The following is an 11,680-nucleotide window of genomic DNA, read 5'->3' as shown; positions in this document are numbered from 1 at the left end:
AAAATAAAAATTCCTAGCTCAAACAGTTAAAAAGTTACAAAAATGAAGTGACACGTAGTGTCGTGTAGCAGAGGGCCCTTTGCAAAGCTGGGCAGGTCACCTTTCTGTTGTTTATTGCTGCATTTGCATGTTAAACTGGTACTAATGAGTTGCAACCAGTGCCCAGACTATGTTCAATAGAAATGACAAAATAATGAAGTGCTACAACTAGAAAATATGCTGCATTATGCCGCACCATGTGTCTTTTCTTGCCGCTTAATTTACTCAACCATGCCACATAGTTTAGCCCTCTCTTGCCGCATTATTCCAGTGGCCCTGACTATAGGATGTACCTAGGGGAAGGCGATGGGGCAGTCGTTGGAATAGATCCTGGCACTCCAGGGACCTAAAAGGACTGAGATCGCACGAGGAGGGCCGGTCTCGTGCGATTGTTACTGTCAAGGTGTTGCCCATTGGTTAGGAATTCAGAGGCACTGACACAGCTCTGCGCACGCGGCGCAGTCTGCGCGTGGCACGGTTTAATACTAGTTAGTAAATGTCAACACAACTCACGCACGAAGGTCACTTCCCTAAAGGCACAAATGTATTTGCGGTGACATAAGGCGCTGTGGACAAGGGGCAGTTTCTACGCTATCTAAACTCGTGGAGTTCCTCTGCCCTGCTTCTTGCACAAGTACAGATCCGGCCGTCACAGATATCCAGGAACAAAGAGTTAGGCGCACTCTTGGCACAGGCAGTGTCTGGGAACAGGTCGTGTTCAGACTCCGCACTACACCTGGCGAAGGTGAAACACGTTGTTTTCCACCGAAGGGGGTGTGTCCGGGAGATCCTGCTACCTGCTGCACCTCGTCATAGCAGAGAGAGGCGTGTGTGAGGGGTGCCTTTGGAGAGCGAGACAGGGCGCGCGTGTGGTACCTTCGGGGAGAGAGGCAGGGCGCACGTGTGTAAGGGTACCTTTGGAGAGAGAGGCAGGGCGCGCGTCTTTAAGGGGGTGGTACCTTTGGAGAGAGAGAGGCAGGGCGCAGGTGTGTAAGGGTACCTTTGGAGAGAGAGGCAGGGCGCGCGTCTTTAAGGGGGGTGGTACCTTTGGAGAGAGAGAGAGAGAGAGGCAGGGCGCACGTGTGTAAGGGTACCTTTGGAGAGAGAGGCAGGGCGCGCGTGTGGTACCTTCGGGGAGAGAGGCAGGGCGCACGTGTGTAAGGGTACCTTTGGAGAGAGAGGCAGGGCGCGCGTCTTTAAGGGGGGTGGTACCTTTGGAGAGAGAGAGGCAGGGCGCACATGTGGGTGCCTTTGGAGAGAGAGACAGGGCGCGCGTGTGCTACCTTTGGGGAGAGAGGCAGGGCGCATGTGTGTAAGGGTACGGGGAGAGAGGCGTGTATAAGGGGTACCTTTGGAGAGAGAGGCAGGGCGCACGTGTGTAAGAGTACCTTTGGAGAGAGCGCACGAGCGTGAGGGGTATCTTTGGAGAGAGAGGCAGGGCGCACGAGTATAAGGGGTACCTTTAGAGACAGAGGGCTCGTGTTTTACTACAGATGTAGGGTTTTCAGCACTCCGTCCTGAAAACAAATCTCCTCTGACTTCCTGAACCGATGGAGGAGCAGAGAAGGGGAAAAAGAAGCACGCGCAGCTTCCAGAAGTAAATAGTGCCCCTCTGCACTCGCGGCAGACCAGAGGGGCGCGCCTGCATCGCGGTGGGCTGGTTCGCAGCGCTCGGTGCGCCTGCTGTTATTCTCGTCCAAGGGAGATTCTGGGAGCCACAAAGTCGGGAATTTGTGCTCTCGTGAAAGGAGGGAGACGCCAACAACTCGTGCGCAGGGGCTGGGACTGGACCGTGCTGCAGTTTACCCAAGCAGGACTGTTTGGGGGAGATCGAGGTGCCCTAAGCGAGCTAAGAAGTGAGTGGGCAAGAAGGGGGTGCGCCCCTGCACTCAACCTCTGTGAGTGGGAAACGAGTTGGAGCGCCCCTTCCCTTGAATCCGGTCCTGATTGCCCCGATGGGTGTTTGTTAACTCGGGGATCCCGGACTCATCCACCTGCCTGGATGGGATGTAAGGTGAGCCTGTTCTGCTGCGAGGAGGAGCCCGTGCGGATGCCGTTTGCAGGTCGGGATGGAGGGCGGAAGGCAGAGGAGAGGAAGCAGCTCCTGGCAAAGGTGAGGAGAGAGGGGGGCGGGACTATGAGCAACAGGTCACGTTCAGCTCATGTCTCGGTTGTGTATGTTGTGGGTGGCCTCATTATTAAAGTACACTGCTATGATGTCGAAGAGTGCATTTTTGGGACTTTGATGATGTCAAACAGTGCATTCTGGGACTTGTAGTCTAGATTGTTGCAGCCTAAAAAATTTAACGAAGACAACTGATGACATTGATGTGTAAGAGATGCTTGGTAAAGTTGCCTATTCTGTATCGAAGACTGAAACCCACAGTCCAAGTGCCAGGAGGCCATGCCATCAGAAATCTGGTTGTGTCCTGTGCCTTGCCCTGTGCTTTAAACGGGTGGGTACTGTCAGGTACTCACTGCTTGTACTCAGCAGCAAACAGGTACTCTGAGACCAGGACCATCAGCACTTCTATGTTTTCATTTCAAGCACTGGCCTAGCAGTCAGCTGGGCCCTTGTATCAAAGGCAACTTAAAAATAAACCTCATATTTTCCAGAAACTAGCACGGAGGACAAGATATACAAAGCAATTTTGCGGTTGCAAACCCTGTGATTGACTAAATCACAGGGTCTGTGACAGCAAAACGGCTTTGTGAGTCCGAAAAACATTTCTAACTTGCAAAATGGATTTACCAACCCAATCCAAATTTCAAACGGGAAGGGGCGTGAAAGGGGTGTCCCCTCCTGCTTGCAGTTTGGATTGGTATGCATCAGTGGTGTGCGACTACAACTGTGGTTGTAAACCTTTGAGAAGTAATTGACTCCTCGAAGGTGGTACTAACCGATTTGCAAAGGGACAGATTGCCCCCGTTGGAGAGCATCCTCTTTGGGAATCATGTTCGACAGCCTCGTTTGGAGCAGGCAGTGGTCTGGGATCACCGCCTTCTCCCACCCCAGTGTCTCCCAAACTAGAAATAATTTGTGTTATTTTGTGGTTTTGAACATATGCTGCTCAATGCTCATTCAATAAAGAGGTTTTTTATTTGGGAACGGAAACACGGGGGTGGTGGTCTGTCGTTCCTTGCAGGTCCACCCATCTGTTTGTTGGCCTGGTATTTAATACTATTTATTACCATTCATTAAGTGGGCATTTTGCACCTCACTTCAACTGGAGTTTTCTGATGAGTCCTGTTACAGCAAACAGACCGTGCACAAGTCGCAAGCACTTTTTGTGACCAGTGTTTTAGGGAATCTGGTCCATGGTGCGCTGGGCACGTCTGCCTAGTGGTCTCTGTCAGCATCTAGGCCTTTTGCCAGTCACGGTGTTCTTATTCAACAGAATCTTCCACGAGGGGTTTAAGCCCGTACTTCTAATAATAAAAACCAAACAAGTATCCGACTGTAAAGCGCTTTCTGGTGAAAAAAACAGGTGTCCACTGGGCTTCAAAGTGTAGTTCTTCTTTGAGGACATACAAGTTTCAGTCACAATCAGTGAATTTTATACAAACAGATCTGGGGCCGAGGCATATACCTCTTCACCTTTTCCTTCAGTCATATGAGTAACATAAGTCAATTTCTATGGACAAATTGTGCACCAGTCCAGAGAATCAGCCCCCTAATCCTCAGTCACCAAAATTTATGGTGCTATAATAGTGAAACAAGACTCAGCACAAAGTTCATCCAATTGTAGACGAAGGAAGACCTCTTTAAATATCTTCACATCCTTAGGCAATACTGTGTATATATATTATTTCTTCTTCTCTGTTGCTGTACCGGAATGCTGTGGGAGGAAGAATCAATTTAATTTGTGAGCCCTGAAGAAGTCCTGTGGGACAAAACGTGTTGGCTATGGCATTTTTTTTTACTGCACATGGAGTTATACATAGATATTCACAAGTGAACCAATACAATCATTAATGTCCAAAGAAGATCTGGTTGATTAAATATATATATACAGTATTGCCTAAGGATGTGAAGATATTTAAGGAGGTCTTCCTTCGTCTACAATTGGATGAACTTTGTGTTGAGTCTTGCTTCACAATCAGTGAATTTGGCAGAGAAATCGGCACTGACAGAAGAGCGCCCCCATAATGGCTGTCTTGCAGGGAGGAACTGCACTGCGGTTCACTTGGCTGGAAAGTAGTTGTAGTTGTTTCTGAAATGTGAAAGCAACAGGTTGTTGATGAATCATGGAATTCAAGGCTGTAGAAGATGTCACCATAAGATGTTTAGGACGGGATGCAGCCCCGGTGCGAATATTGATAAAATAATTATTATTGTAGCTTCCAATAAAGTACTTCAAGTCGCTTCATAGCGCCTCGTGTGGAGGTACAACCCCTTTAACTGAAGTAGAGATACCACTAGTGACAGATGCTCAGGTGACATGAGAGACTGATCAGTAGTTAACGGAGTTCCACCTCTATGTTTCATTCAGCCTCTTGTCAATGTACATCTCTATCACGCTGAGTCAGAAGTCAATAGCATGGCCGATTGTTGATTAAAAGCCTAGCAGGTGTCTATTTCATGTGGCCTGAAGCATGTACGTGGTACGTGAATGCGGAGTCTACGCACGTGTGCGTAAATTACGCCGCCGTAGCTATCATTTGAAGTTACTCCAGCAGGCATTCCTAGGGTGTGTGAGGGGTGGTCTCACAAGGTGCATGTGTATATGAACCCCACTTAGGAGTGAGTCACACACAGCAGTACAGGCATTTCCACACTTTTACCGAAGGAGCGTGTAGCGCCCGGATGCAGGTGGCTCTGATGGTATGGGACGGTGCATCAGGGATCCCAGGCTTCACGCCTGTCTTCCTTAGGTTGTTACTGAAAACTAACGCCAAAGAATGAAGTGAAATGAAAACTCGCTCCCTTTGTCTAACCCCACACCCCCGATCTGCTCACACTGCACGAGGCCTCGGGGCTGGGAGAAGATGAGTCTTTCTGTAAACACCACTCACTTCATAGATGTAAAGTTTCCCCTTTCGATGCACACGAGGCTCATCTGACTCAAGTGTATTCTTTGCATTTGTTTTGTCTGTATTGTTTTGTAATCGTATTTATATAGCGCTTACTACCCCTGACGACCATTTCGATTCCAAGCGTAAGAAGGGCATCTCACTTATCACTTCATGTCCAGATGTGGGCGTTCGTATTACAGCCTAATGCATTCTGGGTGTTGTAGTCTTGTTTCGCTTCCATTGAAATAGTAAGATTCACACTCCTGATAGGAATGATTTGTAAGTGAAGAGCGAGAGGAAACGTGGGCTCTGTGGTGACATGAGTGAGGTGGACACCTTAACTTTCCATAATAAATCCAAGACTACCATTATCCGAATGTAAATAAACAAACTGCACTGTTTGAGCTACTCAAGCATGAATCACGGACGAGTAAGAGCTCTGTCACCTACGGCTCGTTCTTCTGACAAAATTCACTCTTGCACACATCAGAAAGTTTTCTGATTTACTAAACCAGGTATCAATTGTCTGCCTTTAAAGACTGTTATTAGAGCCTGCTTCTTTAAACTTAGTGAAGTTCCTTAAGTTTTTAACTTTTTTAAAGTAAGTGAACTGTGCACACTCACAATAGCCACGTGATAAACTTGCATTCAAAGAGACGAGGCACTAGATAGCGCCATTGTGAAAACCTGTTGTGGTCCTCGAGGACCAACGCTGGACCTCTTGCTTGTTTTGCCGGTTATTTCCATTGTATTATCTTTTCCTCCCCTCCTCTGGTGGGAGAGTGGTCTGTTGACATCCCCCCCAGGGGCCAAGCCCCCTCCTGCTCTCTGAAGAGCAGATCCTGTTGCCCGCACCCTGCACTGGGGCTGGCATCAGTTTGTACTGCTTCACTGGGCTGGCACTCACAGTCTGTACACATGCTGGAGAGGCGGGGCTTGGGCCAGTGCAAGGAGGTAAACACGCTGGGAAGAGGAGGGCTTCAGAAGGTAAGCAGTGTAGAGCACGCGGCAGCCCCTTAAAGGGACAGTAGCACAAAGCATCCCTTTTCAGCTAGGAACCCCGGTCTAGTGACTGCCAGTCCGCCAGGAGGGCCAAGCTCTGAAAGGAGGACCTATAGCTGCCAGGAGGGCCATAGCCGCCGGGAGGGGCCCATAGCTGTGAGGAGGGGGCCCATAGCTGTGAGGAGGGGCCCATAGCTGTGAGGAGGGGCCCATAGCTGCCAGGAGGGGCCCATAGCTGCCAGGCGTGCCCATAGCTGCCAGGCGTGCCCATAGCTGCCAGGCGTGCCCATAGCCGCCAAGAGGGCCCAGAGCCGCCGAGAGAGGCACATAGCCGCCGGGAGGGGCCCATAGCTGCCAGGAGGGCCTTTAGCCGTCAGGCGTGCCCATAGCTGTCAGGCGTGCCCATAGCTGTCAGGAGGGCCCATAGCTGTGAGGAGGGCCCATAGCTGTCAGGAGGGCCCATAGCTGTCGGGATGTCCCAGAGCCACCAGGAGGACCCAGAGCTGTCAGGAGGACCCAGAGCCATCAGGAGGGGCCAGTGTTGCCAGGAGAACCTATAGCCGCCGGGAGGGGCCCATTGCTGCCAGGAGTGCCCATAGCTGCCAGGATGGCCCATAGCTGTCGGGAGGACCCAGAGCCACCAGGAGGGGCCAGTGCTGCCAGGAGAACCGATAGCTGCCAGGAGGGCCCATAGCCGTCGGGAGGGGCCAGTGCTGCCAGGAGAACCGATAGCTGCCAGGAGGGCCCATAGCCGTCGGGAGGGGCCCATTGCTGCCAGGAGGCCCCATTGCTGCCAGGAGGCCCCATGGCTGCCAGGAGGGCCCATGGCTGCCAGGAGTGCCCATAGCTGCCAGGAGTGCCCAGAGCCACCAGGAGGGGCCAGTGCTGCCAGGAGAACCGATAGCTGCCAGGAGGGCCCATAGCCGTCGGGAGGGGCCCATAGCTGTAAGGAGGGCCCATGGCTGCCAGGAGGGCCCATGGCTGCCAGGAGTGCCCATAGGTGCCAGGAGTGCCCATATCTGTCGGGAGGACCCAGAGCCACCAGGAGGGGCCAGTGCTGCCAGGAGAACCGATAGCTGCCAGGAGGGCCCATAGCCGTCGGGAGGGGCCCATGGCTGCCAGGAGGGCCCATGGCTGCCAGGAGTGCCCATAGCTGTAAGGAGGGCCCATTGCTGTCAGGAGTGCCCATAGCTGTCAAGAGGACCCAGAGCAACCAGGAGGGGCCAGTGCTGCCATGAGGGCCCATGGCCGCTGGGAGGGGCCCATAGCCACCTGGAGGGGCCAGTGCTGCCATGAGGGCCCATGGCTGCCATGAGGGCCCATGGCTGCCATGAGGGCCCATAGCTGTCAGGAGTGCCCATAGCTGTCAAGAGGACCCAGAGCAACCAGGAGGGGCCAGTGCTGCCAAGAGGGCACATAGCCGCTGGGAGGGGCCCATAGCCACCTGGAGGGGCCAGTGCTGCCATGAGGGCCCATGGCTGCCAGCAGGGCCCATAGCTGTCAGGAGGGCCCATAGCTGTCAGGAGTGCCCATAGCTGTCAGGAGGACCCAGAGCCACCAGGAGGGGCCAGTGCTGCCAAGAGGGCCCATAGCCGCCAGGAGGGCCCATAGTCGCAGGGAGGGGCCCATTGATGCCAGGAGGGCCCATAGCTGTCAAGAGGACCCACTGCCACCAGATCGGCCCAGGGCTGCCAGGTGAATCTATATCCTCCTGGAGAGCCTATAGCTGCCAGGTGGTGCCACAGCCGCAAGGAGGGCCAGCGCTACCAGGAGGGCCCATAACCGTCAGAAGGGCCCCAGACTATGAGACTGTCACCACCAGCCAGTTCTGCCTTTTAATCCCATCGCACTTTGCATTCTGTGACTCAAAGGCATATCCTTACAACAAGGAGATTAAAGGTCCCAAAACAGAAAGTACATCTGCATTAAAAGCACAGATCACACAAAGCGTGGGTACCTTTAACCGATCTACATCTAAACTACTGACTTGACACTGGAGCTTCTTGGCTTGACACCATTATCTTGGGCAAAACCAAATGCCTCTGTAATCATATCAGAGGATATGATGTAGAAAAATTACCATTTTGTAAACTGAGGAAGCCGCTCAGTAAGCGGGGCTTCGTGGACTGTGACATCGAAGTCCTGCCCACTCACAAGTCTAAAGTCTCACTCTCGTCCCAATATAAAACAAGCATTTGCAATGCAGCGGGTCTCGCATTTCTCCGAGTTGGAGCTATTAGCAGTTGTAAACTCCCAACCAGACTTTTCTTGCCTCATTAAATGGAAAAAAAGAGCACGATTCCACTGCTACAGTTAACTCGTAGTGAAACCCATTGGCAAAAGTGCAATTAACTATGTAACGGGGTCGATGTCATGCAAAGCGCTCGACTTCTGCCAAGCGAGATCGCTCTGCGAAAAAAGAGAAAAAGTAGTCCACAAACCGGACAGAAAACATGGAGCCTCGTATGTTTTCAGGACTTGGTCGCTGGGCTCGAGGAGGGCTAACCACCGGAAAAGGCATGATGTATGCATGCCTTCCACTAATGAAAGCAAGCAGATTTTAAAAGGCAAGCCAACGAACCAATGAAAGACAGTGAAGTGACATGGATGGGGCTCCGAGCCCTTTTGTAACTACTACAGCGTCTCGCAAGCGCATGCTAGCGCTGGCTCAACCTTAAAAAGTGAAGAAATGGAGACTCATACATGCCAATGGATTGCACTGATTAGAATGATAGCTTCCAGGATCGCCAGATAACTAAGAGATACTTGGACACTTGGGGCTGCATTACACACAGTACCCTAGGGGTGCAATGGGTGTTGGAGCCCAATTTTTGTGCCCCTGGGCCACTACTGCATTTCAGAAGGGGCTGTAGACACTCGTGTGACCCCTTCTCTAATGCTGATAGCAATGGCGTACATTTAGCACCAGCGCTATTATGAGGGGGCGTGTCCTCATTTGCATGGGGGCGTGGCCCACGCAAATTAGGGCACCTTTGCCTCTGCACCATATTTTGGACATGGACGTAGAACCAAACAGGCCCTTAAGAGGCACAATGACAGTGTGCCACAAAAAGGTGGCACAGTGCACCCTGTATAGTAGCCCTTTGGATCGGTGAAGGGGGGTGGCCCATGGACCCCCATAGACATCCCCTGCAAGCAGATACACTCACTCATGCACCTGTTTCCAAGGGTATTGCTCTTTAATCTTTAACGTGGAGGTAGGTTGCCACTTTCTGTGCGAAGTATGAAGTGTCTTGTAAACAGCCACTCAGTATTTCACTGGATGCTTTGCCCCAGGGATGGAACAGGTTCATGGCTGTCCTAAGGGCTGCACATTATTTGTAATAGGGCACACTGTCCCTGTTTGCTCCTGGGTACCAGTTTAAAGATACACCTAGCGCTTTTAATAATCAGGTACTGTCCGGTACTGAGTTCCTGAGCTTCTTTAATTTGTAAGGGAGAGTACCTGCACTTTCAGTACTGCTGCAATGCATTAATGGGAGAACACCGACATTTCTCAGGAGCAAGCAGGTACTCTAAATAGTGAGTACCTGTACTTCTGTATTTTCATTTAAAACACTGGGTATGCTGTGGCGCAAACAAGGACAGTGCACCCTATCTGTAATATGGGCTCTGGTTATATCTCAAAACCATGGGTGCTTCAAGCACCCATGGCTCAACAACGAGTTCAGAACAACAAACTCGTTCTTATCACTAATGCCTTTACCACAAATGCGTTTACAACAATTTTTCGTTGTAAACGCATTCCTGGTAAAGGCATTAGTGATCAGCATGCACGGTTCCAGCATGCTTCCCCCTTAGCCCCCCACCCCCAAAAATTACCGTGACCCCCGCAACCCCCACCCCCAAAATTACCACAACCCGACCCCCTCCCCTAAAACCTAAACCACCCCAAGCCCCCAACCCACCCCTTAAACCTAAACCCTGAACCCCCCTCCCCCAAACCCTAATCACCCCAAGCCCCCATCCCACCCCCAAAAACTAAAAATACTTAGAGTCCCCACCCCCGCTCCTAAAACCTAAGCACCCCAACCCCCCAATGCACCCCTAAAACCTAAACCCTGAACCCCCCATCCCCAAACCCTAATCACCCGAGCCCCCATCCCATCCTCAAAAACTAAAAATACCACGAGTCCCCACCCCCCTTAAAACCTAAACCCCCAACCCACCCCTAAAACCCAAACCCTGATCCCCCCTTCGCCCCTAAACCCTAATCACCCCGAGCCCCAGTCCCAGCCCAACATACCTCCTCCTTCACCGCGTCAACTCCGACTCCCTTCTTCTGTGCCTTAACCACGCATGTACGTGGTTCAGACATGCATGGTTAAGGTAAGAAAACCAGGAAGTTTCGGAAAACAAAACGGTTGTTTCTACGACTTTGTGGTTTCGGAGTCGTTGTTCCGGGTGTTCCCCTGGGCTCTCAGGGGCATAAGAAAACTTGAGGGGTGCCCCCTGCGGAGTACCTGGAGGGGGCCCCCTTTTCCCTGGACCCAGTCAGGGGCCTGCAGCCGGTACACAGTGTACTGTGCTGAAGGATTCCCCTGGAGCTCGGGAGCCCCCCGCACCCTAGGGGCTGCGGGTGGCCTTTGTTACGCCACTGCGGGTCCTGGTTTATAGTACTAGCCTTCCATTTAACAGAACAATTCACAGCATCAGTTGTTTTCTGAGTTCACTGGAATAAATTGGACAGACCCACTGGAAAACAATAATTTGTAAAAGCCCAGCACTGGAAAATTTGTGTTAGTGTGGAATGAGGCCATCCGGTGACCCCTTTCTAGGATCAATATGTATAGAATACATGGAATTGACTGTTTCCTGAGGTAGTTGTATGGTTGTTATAACTTTAAGTTGCACTTATGTATTTCTAAGATTGTTTCAAAATATTCTGTTGCGAAAAATGCAGCCTCTCCTATCTCCGATATGCAGATGGGTATTGTGTTGTTTTCATGTTTTGGAAGTACTGTTTCTTTATGATCATTGTCTCCTCCCCCACCCTTCTAAATTCTCCAGCCGGCCATCTCTTTTCCACCTGTAGCTTCAAAGGTTTGCCAGGCTGGATCGGGTTAGCTTTTAGGGCAATCTGACCGTGCTCAAAGGGCTGGTCTGAGAGGTCAGTGTGTGGACCGGGCTTGTGGCTTGGTGGACCATTTTTACTTACTGTTGATTTCTCTGACATCATCACAAACATTGTCTGCAGCCAGCACACATGCACGCAGTACCCCCATAGCTTGCAGGCCACCAATCCAGTGCTTCTTTACAAGTTCAAAACTTGCCCAAATTTGCAAATGTGGGCAACTTTTTTAGCTATCTGATTCACTAATGGTGGCCGCTCTTATTTTAGGGCCTGGGCCTATTTTCTGGCCCATTTCTATCCTATTACTTGGAGGAAATTGCTCCTCTCTGCAGAGACAGGTTGTCCTCTATCTGGATGGATCATGTATGACCCCCGTGATAAGATTCCATTGCCCCCTTTCCCCCATCACCTTTTCTTGTTTTCATCAGTTGCTACCCCTGGCACTAGGGGGCTCTAGGGTGACTGGTCACAGGTGGTAGCAACTTCTTCAATCTGTAATGTGGCTAGAGCTGCTTACATAAGAAATAG

The 11,680-nt window shown here is 51.2% G+C and overlaps 1 protein-coding gene across 6 annotated transcripts in view; it reads left to right on the top strand.

Moving 5' to 3' along the window:
* Positions 1-1,201: 1,201 nt before the first annotated feature.
* Positions 1,202-11,680, top strand: part of TNS1 (tensin 1) — a 1,530,885-nt gene continuing 1,520,406 nt past the window's right edge. For 4 of the 6 annotated variants that reach the window (XM_069227070.1, XM_069227066.1, XM_069227068.1 and 1 more), the window contains exon 1: positions 1,202-2,152. In XM_069227070.1, the coding sequence (XP_069083171.1) occupies positions 2,042-2,152 (111 nt within the window). In that variant the 5' untranslated portion in view covers positions 1,202-2,041. The remainder of the gene's footprint in view (positions 2,153-11,680) is intronic. The other 2 variants (XM_069227069.1, XM_069227067.1) reach the window with 1 other exon arrangement.

Source organism: Pleurodeles waltl, chromosome 3_2, assembly GCF_031143425.1.
Source record: "Pleurodeles waltl isolate 20211129_DDA chromosome 3_2, aPleWal1.hap1.20221129, whole genome shotgun sequence".
NCBI classification, from domain to species: Eukaryota; Metazoa; Chordata; class Amphibia; order Caudata; family Salamandridae; genus Pleurodeles; species Pleurodeles waltl.
The sequence above is the reverse complement of the archived record's forward strand: the minus strand, read 5'-3'. Positions and strand labels throughout refer to the sequence as shown.